Raw genomic sequence first — 23,119 nt, forward strand, 5'->3', positions numbered from 1 at the left:
TCCATGCTCTACTGTGAATAAAATATGGGTTTATGAAATTTGTAAATTATTCCATTCTATGTCCCAACCTTGTTGGAATGAGCTTGTAATTACCTCCGCCAAGGAGATTATGTTTCTGCCGGCGGTCTGTCTGTCTGTGTGCAAGATAACTCAAAAAGCTATGGATGGATTTGGATGAAAATTTCAGGAAATGTTGACACTGGCACAAGGAACAAATGATTAAATTATGGTAGTGATCGGGGGGGCACTGATCTGCCTTGGCAGAGGTCTGCGCTCTCCGAGTGCTTTTCTAGTTCGTTTTGTTTAACAGACAGACAATATTCCATTTCTGATGGGGAAGATATTTTTTCTCGCTTGTGGATTTAAACATTTTGAAATCAAGCCACTATTTTTCCACTGTGTTTAGTAGATTTTACTGCTCTGTAAGTGATTGAACGGCATGATAATTGCACTGCCACATTTCAGCGGTGAGATTACAGATGCTGATATTTTTCTTAAAGTGAATGATTCATGCATGATTCATACATCAATAGCCCGACTGTACCAAAATGCATGACAAGAATAACATATTGTCAATATGACCCCCCACCCTCTAGAGTTTGATATATCATATTTTTAGCTGAGTTAATTTCTCATTAAGAGGAGCCAATCCAGAACTTTAACATTGGAATATTATTTTTACACCCAGACTCTTCTCAGGTTTATCTTCGATGGTTAGGGTTACGAAAAGACCATGGTTTGGTTTAAATATTAATTAGTAATTTCTTCATCCAAATTCTTATTTTCATTGTTTTCTTTTTAATGTTTCTTCTTAAAAATTAGCTGATAAAACACTAAATGTCAAAATCAGGGACTATAGATTGAAGATCAGATTTTTTTTTATCTTGCTGCTCCTTGTAACATCTTTTAACTTATTCATCATATTTTGGTTGATTATCGTCTCATTTTGTCTTTTAAATAATTTCCTGTTATTTTATCATTTTAATTCAATTAAAATTTATTTATAGACCCCAATATCACAACAAAGTCACCTCACAGGGCTTTACAGAAATTGCTGAATTGATTAAAAAAATTAAAAAAAAAAAACACAAAGGAAAATAAACAGTAAAATAATCAGTTAGTAAACAGTCGGTGAATCAAATGGATCAATGTCCTGGGCATCCCCTGTTCTTAAACCCTCCTTCTCTGCAAAGAAAAATTCCAAAAAACCCAGTGGGAAAAAGAGCAATCTCATGGAGAACCACAGTGAAGGAGAGATCCACTCCCATGGACTGCAGATGTAGATGAAACCATGACTGACGGACATCCATTTGCTGATGTAATTCCAGTCTGTAGGAATGCAGATGTTTTACTTTTGATTAATATTATTATTATTTTTTTTGTCTTTTGTCATGTCTTTATATCTTTTGTCTCGATACTGGTTTTGTCTTGTGTCTTTCACAATGAGTTCATCTTGGCTACCCTACTTTTCCTATGACATGGGTGCATTTAAAAATGTTTCATCTGAACTCTTCAGTTCCCACCATAAAGTCTTGTTTTTCACTATCTTGTTGTCCTTCTGTATCATCCATGCTCAGTTTGTCTTTCTTCTTTTCATTCCAGCAGGTAAAATATAACCATCAGATAACAATCTCCTGCAGTTACAGTATCCCTATAATTAATGATCCCTGAACAGAATGGCTTGATAGAGCAACAGCCTAAATTTAGCATTTACCAAAGTGGTGTGATGAGTGACTTACCAGAATCAGCTCAGGCAGATGAGTCAATTTCAAGGCTTGTCTCCAACCCAAAGCTGCTGCAGCACTTCTACATGAGGCTTATTTTTACCTCCTTCAATCCTTTCAGGGGTAGCGGTCGCTATAGTGGACATAAGCTGTTCTCTTGTATATGCAGGAGCGTTGAATTGGGTAGGGATGCTAGGGGCACGTTTCTACCAATATCCAGCCACTACTGTGAAGTTACTATCAATACAACTGCTGTCTGTAGTGTTTAGTCAATGATTATGGCACACAAGGGGCTAACAGTTGATCTCCGCTCGAAGTCCTGCCTCCAACCTAAGTATTGCTCTCCGACTGGCTCTGCGGTTTTGCTAACGTACATGTGATTGGCTGTCCCCACTATCACTCCATTTGCTTGTAAAAGCTACAACTGTCATGACCCACTTTTTGGTTTGGTTTGGTTGTCTTGTGTTTCCTCCCTTCCCCCTCTGTGTTCGGATCAGGTAATGGCACATACCAGGAGCTGATCTGCAATCCGGCTCTCCTCCTGCTTAAAAGCCCTGCAGCTCCTGTGTTGTGTGCCAGAGTGTCTTCTCTTCCATGCTGGTAAAATGGTCTCTCTCATTTAGATATATTTTGTATGGTGGTTACCTGGTGCTTGGGTTTTTGTTAGGTTTTCATCCTGTGTTCTTTTCTTGGTGTGTGTTTTTAGTTTTATATTCTGCTGTGTTTCAGGTCCGGTTCCCTGGGTTTAGTTCGTGTTTGTCTCCCGGTTCGGTGATGCCCTTGGCTCTCCGTATTTAGAGTTTGTTTCTCTTCTGTATCTTAATTTATACATGTTAAAAAACTTTTATTTGCATTTACGCTAATCGTGTCTGTCTGTTATTGTTCACCACATGCAATTGGGTTCCTGTAGTCCCTGGTTCATAACAACAACCTGCTAGATGGACGGGACAGGACAGGACAGGACAGGAAAAGAGGCAGTTCATATGTATATGCAACCACTAACATAAGCTGTCAACATTTTTGGCTTTTGTTCTGCCTGGGTCACGTCAGCTAGATGGATTTGAATATCAGTGGTGGTATTTACATTTACATTTGTATTTGTGTCTGTTTGCGTGCATGTGTGTGTTTGTTTGTGTGAGCGTGCGTGCAGGGCCATTTCAAGATATCTGGGGACCCTAGGCAAGAAAGTAAAGTGAGGCCCATAATACGTGAACATGTGGTGGTCGAATCACTGAAGAAGAAAAATAAAATCCAGATGCAATTTCCTGTTTTCTGGTGCATTTAATGAGTCATGAATTACTCTGTATTACGCTACACAGAGCATCCACTAGAGTGTAGTATGGGACACGGTGTCTTCAATTAGGCATTGTTGATGGGAATGACACAATTTGGTTATATTAATGTTTATTTTTGTTAACAAGTCAAAAACATGCTAAAACATTATTTTATTATTATCGTCATTCTTAAAAAGAACTATACATGCCAAGACTTTTTGGAACAAAGTGCATTTCTTTTGAACTATACAATATATGTGTTAAGAGGTGTATTAAAACAGTGACATAACACACACTATCTTTAACAACATGGTACAACAAGGATTGCTGTTAAAGAATAACCATCAAAACTTAAGAGTTTTAGAAACGTTTGCGGACTTTAGCTCACACAAAAGCAGTGACCATGTTCAACGACTTCATGATTTTGCGCTCTATTGATATAAGTGCCAGCCATATAGATAATTGCAGAGGTTAAAATGTAAGATTGTGATTACATGGTTCACAGACACCGCCATTCATTTTTTTTTTTTTTTTTGATGTTGTATTTGAATATTATGAATATTTGACGATTTTGAAAAGTGTTGTATTGTGTAGTGTTGTAGTGTTATTCTAATTGTTCCTGAACGCCTCATGTTTTGTTTATGTGTGCCTGCCTTGAACGTGAAGAGAACTCAGTTCCGCAGTGAGGGCACAGAGCTGATGTGAGGGACTCTAACAAATGTTGGCTTGAAAATAAAAACTTCTGCTGCAGTCCTACTCTAGTCCTCTTCTGTGCCTAAACCAGCTGCAACACAAGGAACATACGTATTGATGAGGTGGACAAACACAATGGAAAAGGGACATTTTTCTCCTAATGGGATGGAGAGATCACCAACGGAAATTGCTAGCTAACCAAAAATGTACATTGAACTTGATGGATTATTTGGCCAAACTGGATGGGATTCATAGGACCAGACAATTTTGTTTGGAATAAAGTACTCTCCGTGACTGCAGCAGGAGGCAGACAACCGTCAAGAGTAAGTGAAAACACTTCAGTAGGCTTAACTTTTGGTTTTTCATGACAAAATACTTTTAATGCTGTCCTACTTCGGTCCTCCACATCAAAATTATTTAGCTCAAAAGAAGTTTTGGAACGCTGCAGAACAGTAGAAAAGGGCGATTGAGAAGTTGTGTTTATTCTATACTTAAATTCTTCAAACAGAACAAAGTTGTGTTGTGTGTATATGATTAGTTCTTGAACTGAATCATCACCCTTTCATGCTAACGTCTATTTTTGTGTTTGGTCACTGATGTGAGGGGTTTTGTTCGCAGAGTTTAAAACATATCACACAGTTGTGGCCTATTTGGAGAAAACAATGGTTTACTTAATACTTACTGCGGTGTCATTGGCATTTTCCCTTTTCTTTCTTTTTTTTGTCTTTTTGCAAACCCTAAAGGGTAGGAGTGCTTCATCATTGATGTTATTTTTAAATGCCCGCGCCGCCGTGCTCAGTGTGGACAGACCGTTTCTTCCTCCACTGACAGCAAGTGGGGGATGTGATGGGGGGGTGCTCGAGGGCGGATGTCACTTCTACATTTATCCTCATAGTGTTTGTCATTGCATAGGGGGAATCCCTCTAGTCACAAAACAGTACAGGAGAGGGTTAGCGCTGCCTCACTGTGGTGGTTTGTTTACAATGGATGGTTTTTAATAAGTTGTACAGATGACCATGCAGCCATCGAGGGCCCTCTTCAGTGGAGGGGGCCCTAGGCAGCTGCCTACCTTGCCTACGTCATCCCGGCGGCTCTGCGTGTGTGTGTATGTGCATGTGTACTTGGTAATTAGGATTTGAAGGATGTCAAAGAAAAGAAAACTGGACCGAAGACACTTCTTTAGTACTCAAAGTATAAGTTACTTCAAGGGTATATAACTGTAGAGGCTCAACAATACAAATAATCAATAAAAGACACTATTTAATACCAAACAGATACACTTTTTAAAGTTATTTTACTTATTTTCATGTATTTCTATGGAAGAGAACCATTGTTTAAAAAACACAAATTAAAGAACACTTGTGGGAAAATACAATAAAACCTCAGATTCTAGATGTGATGTGATGTGAGTAGGAATAGAATATGTTAAAATGTGAGAAAACATCAGATTTAGAAACATTTAAAATGTTTTATTTCATAGTTTTCACACAGTATATCATTTTCTGATATTGGTTTCTTAAATACATATTTCTTTGCTTCAAAAGTCAAATGCATGTTGTCCAGTTGAATGATATTTTCATTAATTTTTTTTTTTTGAATTGTGTTGTTTTATTCATGCCCAAAGAAGATTAAAACACTCAGAAAAAAAAATAAATCTTGACTAGGGTTCTCATAATTCATGCGTGAAAGGTTAATCAGTCAAAGAAATGGCTCTAAATACGAGTGAATATTTTAATATTACAACACCTTTCAAACTGATGCAATATTCACTTCACTACATTTATGACAGTCATATGGCAAAAGAACTGTAATGACTTCTGTATGTGAAGCATTGTTGGACATTCTAGACATGTGTCAGTGAAGATGATGATAACATACAGAGCTGCCGACTCAGCAATGACATACTTTTGTAGGAAGGTCAAGTTCATCTATGGAGTCAACCACATGTGCTGTAGCAGATGACACACGAGGATGCCAGAGCGGTGACTGTGTGGCTGCAGACAGGCTGCAGGTCAGAAGTCATTCAGATGTACAAGGGTGTGAGGGTTCGTGCAGTACATCAGTCAGGCTGCTGTGTGTGTGATTTTTGATACTGTGAAGTGCATGTGGAGTAGGGACTCGCTTTGAATTGATGACAGATGACAGATGGCACATTGATTTTTCTTTTGTTCTGTTAAAAACTACTGATACTTTCTGTTTGATCTCTCCAAGAGATTAATAAAGTTCATGTGAATATGAATCTAAATCTGAAAATGGTTTCTTTTTAAAGTTTTGCTAATGGTTGTGCTTTTGCAGACAAACACTGCAAAAACAGCCCTACTAAAAATAAATCAAGTATAGATTAATTGTTCAATCTAAATCTCCCTTAATTAATGTGTCGATTCTTGAAGCATGAAAATTAAAGTAAAAAAATTATTTACACCAGCACTATTGAGAAAACAGAATACTAATTCTAAGAAAACTTTTCGTACGTAACTGTTTATTTGCTTGTAATACAGAAGAGTTCCTTTACTCACATTGATAATAATTGTGTTTATATATATATATATATATATATATATATATATATATATATATATATATATATATATATATATACATATGTACAGGGTGGGGAAGCAAAATTTACAATATTTTGAGGCAGGGATTGAAAGACAGTGTATGACCAATTAGTTTATTGAAAGTCATGAGAATTTATTTGCCACAAGAAAATTTACACAATAGAAAACGTTTTTATTCTATGTGTCCTCCTTCTTTCTCAATAACTGCCTTCACACGCTTCCTGAAACTTGCGCAAGTGTTCCTCAAATATTCGGGTGACGACTTCTCCCATTCTTCTTTAATAGTATCTTCCAGACTTTCTCGTAATAGTTTTGCTCATAGTCATTCTCTTCTTTACATTATAAACAGTCTTTATGGACACTCCAACTATTTTTGAAATCTCCTTTGGTGTGACGAGTGCATTCAGCAAATCACACACTCTTTGACGTTTGCTTTCCTGATTACTCATATGGGCAAAAGTTTCTGAAAAGGTATAGATAATAGTGTTAGGTATGATTCTGACATCAATATATGTTTGGTTTCAAAACAATTGACGTAGTGCCTGCTGAGAAAAAACAACTAAATGTTCATTGTAAATTTTGCTTCCCCACCCTGTATATATATATATATATATATATATATATATATATATATATATATATATATATATGTATATATATATATAAACCTTTTTCTCACCCCCCTGGGTGGTGTCTCCTTCAGACTTGGGTCCTCTACTAGAGGCCTGGGAGCCTGAGGGTTCTGTGCAGGATCTTAGCTGTTCCTAGGATTTGGACAAAGATCTCTGATGTTGTTCCTGGTATCTGCTGGAGCCATCCTCTCAGCTTGGGGGTCACTGCCCCTAGTGCCCCGATCACTGCTGGCACCACTGTTGCCTTCACACCCTACATTTTCTCTATCTCCTCTTTCAGCCCTTGGTATTTCTCGAGCTTCTCTTGTTCTTTCTTTCTGATGTTGCTATCACTTGGGATTTCTACATTTATCACTACCACTCAGAAGTCGCGTTAACTGAAAATATTCCGTCATTGATGGATGTTTTTTTTAAATGACGGAAAATTCTGAAGGCCATCCGTCATTTTGACAGATTAAAATACTGAGGGCAATCTACTGTTAACCTTTCCTGCCTAGCTCGTCCAACCATAGTCAGCGAGCACAGGGGAGATTTCCTCCAGGGCCGATGTCGGGGTTAACTCCCTTGCCAATAGTGGAAGACAGCAGCTTTTATTTTCAATTCAATTTCAATTCAACTTTATTTGTATAGCCCAATGTCACAACAAGGTTATCTCAAAGGGCTTTACAGAGTCAGTTGGAGTAAACAACAGTCAAATAAACAGCAAGAAAATGAGTAGTGTCCAGGGCATCCCCCGTCCTTAGACCCTCCTTCTCGGCAAGGAAAAACTCAAAACCCAGTGGTACAGTATATCGATATTAGTACACTTTTTCCTTCTGTCCCTCTTACACACTCATACTCAAAACTGCAGCTCCCTCACCTTGCTTGACCACTCACACCATACGCACACCGCTCTCGCACTTGAAGAAACACACACACACACACACACACACACACACCAGTCTCATAACACTACCAAAGAAAGTTTTCCCACAACACTGTGAACAGAACCTGCTCACAGAATCACTGGTCTGTCTGTCTCTTAACAAGGCATCAAACAGTCCATACCAGCATCCTACCTGTACAGAACCTAACAGCACCACTGTTCACAACTACACTGAATATAACACAGGTACTTCAGTCACATGACTCACCATTAGTTCACCTGTCCAGCTGATGGTGAGTGTGAATATTAATCAGTCAGTGTCAAGTCTTGTGTCGTTGTTTTGCTGACTTTAGCCAAAATTAGATGCTACTTTGCTAGTGCAAACTGTGAAGACAGCCGAGTCTCCTTTTTTTAGAAAGCCCAGTAAATGTGATGGCATTGATAAATGCGGTTAAAAAAAAAGAGGGACTGATGCGGTGAAGGATGACGGGCAAGCAAGGAATACACCAGTTCTTATGGCATTTGGTGTGCTATATGTACGTATTTTCTACCTTTCATGTGTTATTTGATGGCATGTCAATTTGTGCGTAGATCTGTGGTTCACATAACCCGAACCCTAACCGTCAGTGCATGGTATTTGACACTGCGTGAACATACACAAGGATAGCTTATAATGTCTACAGATAACACACCAGTTAAAAGTGACGTATATAATTATGCGAGTTGTGCTATCACGTTGGTTTATTAGCCAGCAGCAACTACAGTTGCTGCATCATTGAGATGTTTTTGAACATTAAATACTACTAAATATATCTCTTTATCATTAAAAAAAAAAAAATTGAAATGATGGATAATAATATGTTCTGACGGAATTTTTACAACCCTGTCCGTCAAAATGACGGACAATAAAAATGTCTAGCGCAACCTCTGCTACTACTGTCTTTTGATGTTTATCCACCACCACTATGTCAGGCTGACTGGCCATCACCATCTTGTTGGTCTGGATCTGGAAGTCCCACAGGATCTTGATTTGTTTGTTCTCTGTCAACAGGATCTTGGCTTGTTTTTTCTCTGTCACGAAGCAGAAAGAAACAGCTCTTAGCTCAGTGTTCATATATACTGTATATATATATATATATGTGTGTGTGTGTGTGTGTGTGTGTGTGTGTGTGTGTTTGTGTGTGTGTTTCAGTAGACAAAGGTCATGTGGTCTGATGAGTCCAGATTGACCCTGTTCCAAAGTGATGGATGCATCAGGGTGAGAAGAGGGGAGAATCAAGTGATTACCCATCGTGCCTAGAGTCTACCGTACAAGCCAGTAGGGGAAGAATTATGATCTGGGGTTGCTTCAGTTGGTCAGGTCTAGGTTCAGTAAAGTTATTTGTTCATAAAATGAGGTCAACTGAACCTACACTGTAACAAATTTTACCGTTAAATACCAGTTAAAATACTGGCAGCTAGAGTTGCCAGCATGTTACTGTTATTCTACAGTAACTCTGCTGTAATCTGCAACTACAGTTTCTTGCTGTAAAAAGTATTATGGTACTGGGCTGTATTTAATGTACCTTTTACGGTAAAATACTGTTAGCCACAGTTGCTGCATTTTACAGTAACTACTGTCTTCCAAGACACAATATATTGCTGTCAAACATATTTAATGTAATATTTACAGTATAACACAGCGAAAAGCTAGGATTTTAACATTTCAAATTACATTTTAAAATACAAAATCATGAACATTGCTAGAAAAAGCTCAAACAAGAGGTAACATTATAACATATAACCATGTAAATTGACACGCTGTTTGTTTAACGATGTCCACTTTGCAGCTAACAAGTATGCTTCAGCTTAAATTAGCTGCATGTTTGCCACATACGACTAACACCCCGAAATATAAACATGATTTTCACGTGTTATACTGTGCAAGTTGCATCCAGTTTATGGAGGCAATTTAATGTTTAATAAACCGAAAATGCCACAGTTACGTTGATAAAATCACAATTTCCTTGATAAATGAACAACTGGAGCAGGATGGAGTTCTGGCAGTGTTTGTAGAAGCATCAGGTGGTTCTGTTCCCAGGCTGTATGGGGTTAAATCCAGGTGAAAATAGTCACCCTCAGTTATTTTCTCATTTTATTTTATCCTTCTGCTTCGAAAAAGAGCCACTTACCTTTGATGCAGACAGTCTATAGTTAGTTAATTCGTTTGATTGAATCTTTTCTAAATGAGCTGGTGGGATTTGATGCTAGATGACTTTGTTCAGAGCAGTTCTGGGCGGACAGCAGTGGAGGAATTGAAGAAAATACAGTAGAATACTGTCAAATTTTGCAGTAGCTTACTGTTTTAAATTTGCACCTTAAAGACCTCATTATTTACAGCATTATACTGTATTTACAAATAACAGCATGATACTGTACAAAATTTACTGTTTTTTTACAGTAATTTGTTACAGTGTACTTCTCATGTTATTTGCACTACTTAAATTATTATTTTTATTTATTTTTTTTTTTTTTCACATATGTTCGTAGTTTGCAATACTTTTTATTTTTTTATGTAAATAACTGTGCCTTTTTATTGATATTTGTTTTTTGTCTTGTAAATACTTGCACTGAACCTGAGAGCTGTGCCTCAATTTTGTTGTACTTGGTACAATGGCAAAAAAGAGATTCTGATCCTGATATACTGAATGATCAGGTCTGTTTAGCAGTGTTTTTTATCTTCCCTGATGACAGACATATTCCAGAATGACAATACCAGGAGTCATCATGATCATATTGTGTAAGAACAACATTATTTTCACATGATTAGGATCCACAGAGTTCAGTTCTGAACCTCCCAATTTAAGGCAGTGTTTTTCAACCATGGGGTTGGGACCCCACGTGGGGTCGCCTGGAATTCAAATGGGGTCACCTGAAATTTCTTGTAATTTATTTTAAAAAAAGCTTACTAATAAAAAATATGTACTGAGTTGAGAGAGACAATCACAATACATATAAGACATGACAAACTCTGAAGCTGAAGCACTGTGGTACTGTTTATCTTTCAAATGTTCATTGTGGTCAGTTTAAGATGCTGCAGCTCTTTCATAATTCATAGTTTGAGTTATTGTTTGTTCAGTAGTAATTTTCAGCCTTGTAAATAAAAGCTCGTCGTGTATTGAAATACAATACACTATCTTGTCTAGCTGGATTGTTGTCAACTGCAGGTTTTTAGAATACTTAAGTAACATTGTACATTTCAGCTCGACCCATCAAGATAGATGGGTAGATAGATATCTGCTTAAACTTTTAGGTTCATTCTCTTCAAAGTGACAGGTTTCTAAAAGTCACTGCACACCCATCAAGCTCATCAAAGTCCTAAGTTTTCAGTTCCTACATTCCAGTAATGACTACAGATATGCGGTACTGTGCAAAGGTCCAAAGTCACGGGTTGGCAAAAAGAGTAATTTAGGACAGAAATAGGAAAAAAACTGTCTGGAACTAAAAGTTATAATATATTTTACCTCAAAGTGGTGACTGTTTAAGAAGCTCTTGAGGATTAGTCAATATGGAATGTCGAAAAAAATTCAGAGTTTCTGTGCATTTACAGAACTACACTAAAGAAAACATGCAGCAAAAATCGACTGGTAAGTGAAGACTTTCTTTTCAATGGAGTAAACAGATGAATACCTTCGATGTCATAAAATAAAAAGTGGTCTACTTTTACTATTACTACTTCTATGTTTTATTCATTTGGAGTGTAATCGACATTTTTACAACTGCATAACATCAGAATGACTTTATTGCTGCAACAATAATAGCAAAATGTGTAAAAAAAAATAAAAAAAACCTAAAAAAGGTTTATGTTTGTTTGTTTTTTTTAAATTTCTGTTTGTCTCAGTATTAAGATCCAGTCTGGATATATATGACATATACAATAGTAAAAATGGCAGGGGACAAACAGCTTCTAAAAAACCAAAGAGTATTTCATGTGACCTCCCTTTACACTTAATATGTCTTTAACCCTTTTCTTCAGACAATATAAAATTTATTTTACTAATTTTGGAAAAGTTGCTGTTGACAAAAAAATTACAGCTATGTGAACACAGGCAGATCTGCTCGGTCAATGCATATCTCAGAATGGCAATTTTCTAATTAAAAAAAAAATATTGTAAAAATTTGAAATATGTAATACATGAAGATCATTCATTCATTTTCTGAACCCGCTTTATCCTCACTAGGGTCGTGGGGGTCGCTTGGAGCATATCCCAGCTACATAGGGGCGAAGGTGGGGTACACCCTGGACAAGTCGCCAGTTCATCGCAGGGCTGAACATATAGAGACAAACAATCACTCTCACATTCACACCTATGGGCAATTTAAATTAACCAATTAACCTATTAGTGCACGTCTTTGGATGGTGGGAGGAAGCTGGAGTACCCGGAGAGAACCCACGCAGACACAGGGAGAACATGCAAACACCACACTCCACCCCCCGTCGACTGGTGTTGGAATCGAACCCAGGACCTTCTTGCTGTGAGGCACAAGTGCTAACCACTGCACCACCGTGTCGCCCTACATGAAGATCATTTTTTCATATTTTACTTTCTATTATGTGTTCGATAACTGTAAATAGATTGGACATTGGGTGGGAGGGAATTCCGGAGGCGGGTGCAGCCTATTATACTACATTGCATTAAGCATCTCTGTACACAAGACAATTGATCAAATCGGTTCTTTTTTCCATTTTAGATTTTGTCATTGTTAAATGCAACCTGGGCTGCAGAGATGAGATGAAATGATGCTGGTGATGAGAGACATTCTGGTGGCCTGGGAGTGGGTGAATCTAAACCAACACCACTTTGCTGGGAAGGTTATCCCACCACAGATTCTCAGTATGGATGTGGATGATGTAGTGATGGCCATCACAATGCGGGACCTCTTCATGAATCCTCTTCTTCGTAATGATGACAAGGATGAGGATGAAATCCGGGCTCCCTTCCACTTCTCTTTTGAGGAGATGGAAGACATGGAAATTTTCATGCAGGAAGTCTGGGACAAAAAAGACATCCGTGTGTCTTGCATGCACAACCCGAATCTGTGACATTATTAATAGAAAAACAAAACAAGCTAAGGTTTTACATTAGTAAATGTTTAATAATTTGTGTTCTTGTGCTGTTCAAAAATTACAGTAAGAAATTCTATGGAAACAATGTCTCTGATGCAATAACGATAATAATGTATTTTTGACATTGTCTATTATTGTGAACTTAAACATAATGGAGCAGGACATTCACAATAAATTCTATCAGTGATTGAGTGGGTGTGGCTGCCTGCTATTATGATCTTTTGCCCTACACGTTATATCTCTGGCACAGTGGTGGCTGCTCGTCTTTCAGACAGGGGAAGCTCATTGTCGGCTTACATCAAAAAAAAAAAAAAAAAAATTGTCAAGTTATTTAAACATACATTCGGCCCTCCGTTCCTTTTTAAGAAAATGGTCAGTGACCTTATCGTACCAAGTAGGCGTCTTTTCCAGGGACTGGACCAGTGTCCTCTCAGTGCCCAGCAGAGCTAGGCTGCTTAGATTGCCTTGGCCCATTGTGTTGTGGGTGTAAGACTTCAGCCTTTTTAAACAAGAGATGCTCCTTTCACTCCAACCCAGCCGACAGTTTGATTGATTTAACTATCTACAAAATGATATTAAACTCGAACAAGCAATGATTAAATTATGTAACTGAAACAAGAAAACGCTGAAATTATGTTAAATTGAAACAAGGAAGTACAATGAGTGTGTTTTATTCACAGTGCAAGAAATGAACGAGTAATTTCGCAGTGGTTTCTCTGATTTCACAGCAGAATGTGCGACGGTATTAAACTGAACTGTCAGTGAAGGAGTAGATCTCAAAATAGCTGTCAATCAAATGGGATTCAGCCTTTCGACTGATCCTCCAATCAGCACGTGGGATTCTGGCGGGACAACATCGTGGCATTTATCCAATTGCTGTCCAGTTTTGAGGCAATGAAAAAAACTGTTCCACTCAGTCCCATTGAAGCCCATAGACGACCGGCGTCTACGGGCAAATGCACTGAGCAGAGATCGAATGAGAAAACAGCGCAATGGGAATGGAGGAGAAGTGAACAACATTGAGTCTGTTGATTTGTGATAAAGCTGATTCTGAACAAACTCATCTTTGAGATGAACGTCTTCTAACACATTTGTAGTCAATAAAATGTAAACACAACCGTACATATTTAACCATTTAATTTTCGTAATTTTAGGGGAAGCCAGGCTTCCCTTGCAGTCTGTGAGAAATCGCCACTGCTCTGGCAGGCACACAAAACTGGGGATAAATGAGAAAACTTCATTCTCAATCCCATTTTTGGTCGTTTCAAATATCAAAACTGATATCTTTACAAACATGAAAGTCAATTAAATATTTTTCAAATCCTGTTTCAAAGACATCATGACCAAGTTTAAGGCTCCAATTGATGGCCATCTAAATTACCTAAAAACTGAAAGTTAAGCATAGCATTCATCCTTGAAATGTTTGCCATAACATTAGTAAATTTTCAAAAATCAAAGATACCTGGCATTAACATCAAATGCCCATAAAATCAAATCTGGATGCTTTTTGGATACTTGGCCAGGCCACTAGAAACACTCAGTTATTCATTCTTCAGTATAATTTAGCCTCACAGGGCCTGTGTGTGTGTGGGGGGGGTGTCTCAGCACACTTGAGGGAGAGGCCGGGTACACAATTTGTCTGGTTACCAGTCAATCACAGAGTACAGACCATATACATAGACAACCATTCACACTCCCTTTCACACCTGTAGGCCATTTAGCAATTAACCTAACGTACATGTCTGTCCAAATACCCTCTTAATCCATACAACTATTCAAATTAGCTGAATATACAGTGAATGACTGTGTGAAATCTGTATGGATATTAGTTTCTTGACAGTAGTCCTGCATTAAAATAATCCAGAGGCTGTGTTGGTGAACATACCAAAAATGCCTTACTCTAATGAAGTATGTTTTTCTTAAATAAATCAATAAAATTGGTTGAGCTCTGCATAGCACTTGCATAGCCGTTTTGGTAAGTTCTCAGCCCTGTTCTCACTTCCTTTGTCTTCTCCTGCCTAAGTGCTGTCCAAAGGCCTGGTGGGTACGACATCTTAGCTTTATGTTAATTATTTGATTATTTTGTTAAATAAAAATCTTTCTTTTTAACCAAACATGACCTCTCCCAGGTGGATCATTAAAAACCTGTGTAACCTTGCTATTTAACTTTTTTTTTTTTTTTTATTTGTATAATTTTCCCAGGGGCGAAATTCCCCTGGGTGGGGTTGTGAGACAAACTCGGTGATCTAATTCCCCTGTTCACTGCCACACTCGCATATGTTCAGTAAGAAATGTCAAGTGCACCTCTGTCTGAACAAGGACAGGAATTGTTTTCAGGCCTACCACCATACAAATTAAAAAGTTTGTGAACTACAAAATGAGTATAGATAACTGAAATGTTATGTCTTCCAGACTTCCACTGTGCCAGTTCCACTGGTGGATTTCTCATTGCTGCATGATAGTAGCACTGAAAAATGTTCCTATGTATGTTTGGAATTACCAATTTGTTAGACATGTTTATGTTATATTATGGGTTTTTTTGTTCAAAAATAATAATATTTGAGCATTGAGACCCAATGTATCAAATATGATACAAATTGAAACTCATACATGGAAATTAATAATTGAATTTTTTTTTGGGTTGTTCAGAAGGACCAGTAAAGGCTCCAGTTTCAAAGAACTGAAATTTTCTGTCAGTAATTTAATGGTTCAGGTTTTACAGGGTTAATAGTGAAAAAAATTACTATCTTCAAGAGTGAGTTATATGTCATACATGTCATGCATATTTCATATCATACCATTGTCTGTGTTTGCAAATGTGTTCTTCCACTTCATTTCGAGATAGCTTGAAAGGCTAAGGAGCAGCAGACAGGACTAGAGATTATTTTAACCATCAAGTTAAATAGACAAATACATGGAGAGAGAGAGAGATTTTAATACAGTTATATCTAATAAATGAAACTTAAATAAAATTATGTTGTATTTAATGTTTTAAATGTGCCAGCATGTAAAGATGTCCTTCAGCTGTGCTTCCTGTTTGTTGTCGTGAATGTATCCTAACTGGCTCAGAGGAGTTGCTATCTGTTGGGAATGAATTATGCACAAGTGCCTCTCTATATTCAGCAGCAACTTAATGGGAGTGGTAGCAAGCTGATTTAAAGTTTAAAGCGCTGCTCTCTGTGGTGAGTCTAAATGGTGAATAAAGGAGCTTGTGGTGGATTCAATAAGAAGCTGTTCTTGCAAAATGTAAATGAGTTTGGCCCATGAACCTGCTGATTTGAGGCTGGACCACTGCCCTCTTGATCAAATGTTCACTCATTCATTTGAATACATTTGATTTAAAGAGTTAATGCTGTTCTGTATTTATTCCACTTCATTTTAACCCATAAAGACCCAGTGCTACTTTTGTGGCAGTTTCCAAATGCAGAGGTAGTTCCTCTGTATTTAACCTTTCTAAGTGATTTATCACCATTTATTATAATGCTATCCTCCAAATTTTACATTTTTCAGTGTAAATTATGTACTTTCCTATATTTCATTTACTGATCATGTAGCTATTCATGGAAACTCAGCATAATTTGAAATATCAGAAACAGAAAAAATTAAAGCTGCAAGCAGCATTGGGCGGGACCTCGCACCAGATGTTCCGCCTCCCGCGCGATCTGCCTCCCGTGACCATTGACACCTCAGCTCCACTTACACCTCTCCATCCTGATACGAGCTTCCACCGTTTTGTGTCTGTCATCCTTACATCCCTACAGAACACCAGCGACCCTCTGCTGAAAGCACCATCACTTTTTAAAGAGGTTTTTATTTTGGAAAAACCCTACTGTGTGTCTGTGTGTGAGAGAGAGAGAGACAGAATCAGTCGGTAACACTTTATAATAACTACACACTTTCGAGCATTAGTTAAGCATTAACAAATACTGAATTCATCATTTATAAAGCATATTTCTGACATTAATACTCATTAGTAAATGGTTTATAAGCACAGTTATAAATGTTTTAGTCATCATTCATAAGCACATTCGTTAAGCATTAATAAATACTGAATTCATCATTTATAAAGCATATTTCTGACATGAATGTTCATTAGTAGATGATTTAAAAAATCAGCATGCAGCTCCAGTCACTTCAATTAAAAACCTCAGACCAGGCCAGGAATTTGGGTGTTGTCATGGATTCAGACCTGAATTTTAAAAACCACATACAAACAATTACAAAGTCAGCTTACTATCACCTCAAGAACATTTCTAGGATTAAAGGACTGATGTCACAGCAGGACCTTGAAAAACTTGTCCATGCATTTATCTTTAGTCGAGTTGACTACTGTAACAGTATCTTCTCTGGTCTGCCTAAAAAGTCTATTCGACGACTGCGACTGATCCAGAATGCTGCTGCTCGAGTCCTCACTAAGACCAAGAGAGTGGACCACATCAGTCCAGTTCTGAGGTCTCTACACTGGCTCCCTGTCTCTCAGAGAATAGACTTTAAAATTCTCTTACTAGCATATAAAGCACTGAATGGTTTAGGCCCAAAATACATCAGAGACCTTCTAGTCCAGTATGAACCATCCAGACCACTCAGGTCATCTGGTACAGGTCTGCTCTGTGTTCCCAAAGTCAGAACTAAACATGGAGAATCAGCGTTCAGTTTCTATGCTCCATATATCTGGAACAAACTACCAGAAAATATCAGGTCTGCTGAGAGTCCGAGTTCTTTTAAGTCAAGGTTAAAGACTCACCTGTTCACTGCTGCCTTTGACTAAAAGGCTTTTGACTTTTTAAATTTTATATTCTCTTTGAAACTCTGCACTGCAACTTTTACTTTAATATGTGTGTTTTTATTTTTATTTTATTTTATTCTATTTTATTTTCTTTTGATTTTATGTGTTGTTTTCTTGCTGTTTTTAATCACCTTTTACATGTTTCTTTTATAATGTTTTAAATGTGTTTCTTTTTGTTTCTTTTATTTCAATGTCCTTTGTGAAGCACCTTGAATTGCCTTGTTGCTGAAATGTGCTATACAAATAAACTTGCCTTGCCTTATAAGCACAGTTATAAATGATTTACTAATCATTCATAAGCACATTCGTTAAGCATTAATAAATACTGAATTCATCATTTATAAAGCATATTTCTGACATGAATGTTCATTAGTAGATGGTTTATAAGCACAGTTATAAATGATTTACTAATCATTCATAAGCACATCTACAACGTGCTTAATGACTGTATTTTCAAAAATTATGGATTCAGCACTTAAAAATTTAGTACTGCATCACTTATCACCCAGTTATGATGTGCATTTATGCATGCACATACACCATTCAGACATGTACTAATGGTTAGTGAAACTGTTAGTAGGTATATTATACTAACTCACAAATTAATTTTCCAATAGATGTCCTATAAACTGTTATTAATACAGGAATTCATGATTTCAGGTAGTTATAAAGCACTTACTACTCATTAATTAAGTCTATGGTGTGAGCTCATCTAAAGTGTGCACTATCTATGCCCTCTAAAGCATTTACAAATGAGATTTAAAGGTTGGCAGTGTCTAAAAACTCACAAAAGTCTGGTATTCTAACAAAGCAAAGACACAGCACATGGGATTATCAAACAAACTGTATTAATATTTATTTCAACTTCTCACAAAACATGGCACAATAAATCTCGCCAACACCAACAGCAGATCAGAGTTTTCGAGTACTAAATACAAAAAGTACTAAATAAATAAAATCTTTAATTAAAAAAATATATATTTTTAGTATCAAAAAATAAAGTCAGAAAATATGTCAGTGTTATAATTTAACATCATTCTAAACCTCAGAAGTCTCACTATTATAAAACAGATAAAATAAACTCAACACATGATAAAATAAGACAGGAAATGTAATTTTATGACACTACTAAAACAAAGCACACTGATTCCTTGGAATTTGTCACAGCCATCTCCCACAGAAAGGTACATTTTTTAACAATGGCCACAGTGACTGCATATGACTACTTGTACTTTCTGGAAATGTCATGAATCAGTCTCCCAAATGCACCATCACGGTGTTTCTTTGCGAGCCATTCATTCCACTCAATCAGAGAAAGGTGGTCAGAAAGCAAACTGTCATTACGATTTCCCCTAAGCCTCCAGATCTGCTCCTTATAGGATCTCCAGGCTCTCTCAAGATGTTGAGTATGGGCACCAGTTTGGGGATCTACATACCATCTGCTGTGGTTGACAGTGTAATGGTTATATCCTAGTGCAGAGAGTACGCGATAAGCACGCCACTCGTCACTGATAACTGAAGATCCAGGCCTCACATGATGGGCAATCAAAGGGACTAGATGTCTTCGAGATCTTCTCTCCACAAGACGCAGAATAGGCTTTCTTCGTCCTTGATGATGCCTCACACCCAACATCCCAAAGACCCACTTCTTTCTTTTCCATCCGCCAGCCATTCTTCCTCTCCCATACTAATGCAGAAACAGAACAACAAACACAGATGTTCATTGTATTAACAATAACTTGTTTGACTATTTGACACAAATTTAAAGTCACTACTACTATAACACACCTTTCTTTTGTGCCAAAAATGGCTCTCATCAATCACAACAAACTACCTTCTTCCACCAATCAGCTGGCCTCTACGCCTTCTCATCCTTTCAACTGCTGTGACACAGACCTCCCTTAATTTTTTTGCCATTTTAGTGAGAGTTGCTGAACTCGCTGCAATTGTGTCATCCATCATATCAATCTGTCGTAACCGGAGACCCTGAGAAAATCTTGAAAGACAAAAAAGGGAACGTTTATGTGTCTCTAAGAACACTGATAAAACAGGTTATGCATTATTTTGTATATTGTATGTTATATGCAATTAGAGAGAGCACCAATATCGTGAGTCTGTTATTATTATTACTTGCCCACCTGTGCATGAACTGCATCCAGTTGCCGAGAGAGACCTTTGAATGACTGAAGATGGACTTGTGCCTGACAGATATTTGTTTTTCCTTTCCCATATGTGCTGCTTGACGACAGGTCCTAAAAAGAACAGTTGCATAAAATACTGTATACTGAGGATATGACTTTGTACAATATGATATACTCTACTAATATCTCACTTATTCACACACAGAGGTTTGGGTAGTAATGTAAACACAGTACTAGTAATAACAGTAAATGCAACTGAGATGGCATAATCAGGATCAAATTTTAATTATACTGTAGTCAGTTATAAAGATTACTAAAAAAATTTTTTTTACTGTATATTTAAAATAGGTCAGTTTTAAAATGATAAAACTGTACAGTACAGCTGCAGGTAAATTGTGCAATATTTTCAGTGGTTGATCCAGAAGGATTTAGATTCAATTTTGTTGTACATTAATTGCATTTAATTTGTATTCTGTAGCCTGATTTCATCTCACAGTAATCTGACCCAAACCTGCACACAATTCAACACATAACTGCACATTCATTTAAATTTACCTATTTATTACATATTTCTTACCAAGCATATCGATCTCCACTGCTCGTTCTCCTTTTCAGTTTCATGTCCTGATGGCATATTATACATGTGACTTTTCTTTTAAGCAGTTTCCTCCTCTGAAGCCACTTTATCAATTTCAGGGCGTTTCTTTTCGAGCTTTCCTCATCAATGAGTTTCTTCAGTCGGGTGAATCTGCTCATCATTTATGCACACAAAATAATTCAACCGGTGATTCTATGATCACATCGCGCTTAAGCTGCCAAAATCGCGCTTTCTTATGTCATCAAGGTGGGACAAAGGATATCCGCTTCCACTCCGCCATCCATAGGTAAATGCGCCAGAATTCCAGATAGGAGGAGCGAACCTTCGGAGTCAGTGTTCAGCTGAGTCTAGCCAAGATTATGGAAAAGCTCGACGAAATTCCAAGAGTAAGGCGGACCCGCGGCAAAAAAAAATGCTGGTGTGGAAATCGCCACATTGGAGCCAGCGACTGCCAGCGGCACTTCTGGTTAGTATGTTACTTTGCTAACACAGTTAGCAAACTTTGCTACAGCTACTGGCCTGTCTGTCCTTTACTTTGCCGACTATAGCTTTTCATTTGGGTCTATAGTTTGTGATTTTAAATTATAAAACTTTGTTGTATTTTCTTGTTTCTGTTTTGTCCTGTATTCGATGATTGTTGGGTTTGTTATCAGAGGAGTCTGTAGTTTTTTTTTTGTTTTTTTGTTGTTGTTTTTTTAATAAACGTTAATGCTAGTGTACAGGCTAAGCGCTTGAAAATTTGGGAACTGATAGTTTGAGTTTTTAATATCTTTTAAGTGATTGAAATTCATGTGAATCGATATACAATGAAGTAATCTTTGGATTTTGAAATCTTGATGGAAGTGTACTTTTTTTTAAATCAACAGGGAAGTATACCAAAGCTGAAACCTAATTTGTATAATAAGCAATTTACCTATTTACATTTGTATAGTAAACAGTTATTGATTTTATGTTAAGAGAGTGTCTTTGTTCATTTTTATAGTATAAAATAAGAGTCTATATTAATAATAAAATTAACATAATACAGAGTATACAAGTTTATTTGTGTCCCAGCTTATTGTATATGGCACACTCTGTATTGTAAGCAGCCAGGGGCGCTGCATAACATTCTAGTTACATTTTATAATGAACTTTTTTTCCCCCTTTTAGATGTGTCCATGGCCCCTACTGCAAAGCTGATAGACAAAAGAAAATCCCAGGAGTTGGAGATGTTTCAGCTGAAGATGGAGTTGCAACAGGAGAAGATTGATGAGCTTATCAAGGAGAGAGACTATCTAAAAGAGCAGCTGACTTTAGGCAAGTCTCCCTACACACAGTATGTCAAGACATTATAGTACAGTACTTATTGTGTTAGTTTATCTCTGTGTCTTGCTGTTCCATGTTAGCCTAATGTTTGTATTTGGATGTATTTTAACAGCTCTTAAGAAAGAGAAGACAGGTTCTACTGAGGCTATTGACTGGTCTTCACCCTCCTCTTGTGACAGCCTAGAGGTAGATTCCTCTGATGCTATGTCTGACTCCTCCACTAATTCATCCTCATCAGATGAGGGCAAGAAGAAGAGGAGGAAGAAGGGGAAAGAGAAAAAGTCTACGTCAAAAAAAAAGGAACCAAAGACACGCAGGAGAGGTAAAAATGCTACATGCACTTTCACCCCTTTCTACTCACTGGGCTTTTGGTTTGGTCCTTGATATGCATGTTGTGACATAGTGCGTGTGATGGTTGTTGGCGTTAACTAACTAGGAGTAACCTGGTGAGCCATCTACATGTAAGTCTCTTAGTGGCAACTGCTCTGATCTAAAGTCTGACACTGTAGATTGAAACTCAATGTGAGTATGTGACTCTCTTGCCTTCATTGAATATAGTGTGTGTGTGTGTTTGTTTTAACATGCAAATGTGAGCAAAGGCAATCATTTTACTATGGATAACAGTAATTCTTGGTCCTCTGAATTGCAGTCCAAAATCCGTATCAGGTGGTGTCCCGGAACAAAAAAATTCTCAGGCTGTTCAGTCGAGGAGGGACCATGTCTGCTGCTTTCAAGCGTGTTGGGGTGGACCGGAACACAGTTGTTGCCACAGCTCCAATTGCGGAGCTGTTCATAGCTGCACCCTGCAAATATGAGGAACTCCTTAAAAAACACAATCCTCAGGTGAAACTCAGTGCATTTGCTGCCCAGTGTGTCACTTCAATACAGGAGGATCCAGGAATACACACAGTTGAATCCTACAAGGTTTCTGGAAAGCTGCTTCCCCTGAAACACCGATAGTTATAATGTTAGATCACTGATCTGAAATGTTTAAAAGACAGAAAAAGAAGTTGATTGTTGAATTTTGACATTTTGGAAGATTTTATTTCAGTTTTTCATAAAGATTTAATTAGTATTGTTTTATCTTGTGTTGAGTTTATCTGTTTCATAATAGTGTGACTTCTGAGGTTTAGAATGATGTTGAACACTGACATATTTTCTGACTATTTTTTGATACTGAAAAATATATTTTTTTAATTAAAGATTTTATTTACTTAGTACCTTTTGTATTTAGTACTCGAAAACTCTGATCTGTTGGTGTTGGCGAGTTTTTATTGTGCCATGTTTTGTGAGAAGTTGTAATAAATATTAATACAATTTGTTTGATAATCCCATGTGCTGTGTCTTTGCTTTGTTAGAATACCAGACTTTTGTGAGTTTTTAGACACTGCCAACCTTTAAATCTCATTTGTAAATACTTTAGAGGGCATAGA

General features: G+C 37.3%; 1 protein-coding gene and 1 long non-coding RNA gene across 2 annotated transcripts; one reads left to right on the top strand and one right to left on the bottom strand.

Moving 5' to 3' along the window:
* Positions 1–18,667: 18,667 nt before the first annotated feature.
* LOC115434279 (uncharacterized) lies at positions 18,668–19,889 on the bottom strand. Its single transcript, XR_003937496.1, has 3 exons — positions 19,781–19,889; positions 19,431–19,638; positions 18,668–19,329 (listed from the first exon to the last, which is right to left on the bottom strand). It is a non-coding gene; the product is annotated as an uncharacterized LOC115434279 (long non-coding RNA).
* A 1,649-nt stretch (positions 19,890–21,538) lies between these two features.
* LOC115433899 (coiled-coil domain-containing protein 106-like) lies at positions 21,539–22,646 on the top strand. The gene is made up of 3 exons (XM_030155456.1): positions 21,539–21,696; positions 21,767–22,008; positions 22,336–22,646. Exons 1-3 carry the CDS (start codon positions 21,539–21,541, stop codon positions 22,644–22,646), a joined length of 711 nt encoding a protein of 236 aa, XP_030011316.1.
* Positions 22,647–23,119: the final 473 nt, after the last annotated feature.

This window comes from Sphaeramia orbicularis, chromosome 15 (assembly GCF_902148855.1).
Source record: "Sphaeramia orbicularis chromosome 15, fSphaOr1.1, whole genome shotgun sequence".
Taxonomy (NCBI): Eukaryota; Metazoa; Chordata; class Actinopteri; order Kurtiformes; family Apogonidae; genus Sphaeramia; species Sphaeramia orbicularis.

What these genes read in the sequence shown, in the direction of transcription:
- LOC115433899 (XM_030155456.1), top strand. Translation starts at nt 21,539, where the DNA reads ATGGCCCCTACTGCAAAGCTGATAGACAAAAGAAAATCCCAGGAGTTG. An exon ending in GGCAAGTCTCCCTACACACA is followed by an intron (nt 21,697 to 21,766) that starts GTATGTCAAGAC and finishes GTTCCATGTTAG; the next exon opens with CCTAATGTTTGTATTTGGAT. An exon ending in ACCAAAGACACGCAGGAGAG is followed by an intron (nt 22,009 to 22,335) that starts GTAAAAATGCTA and finishes TCTGAATTGCAG; the next exon opens with TCCAAAATCCGTATCAGGTG.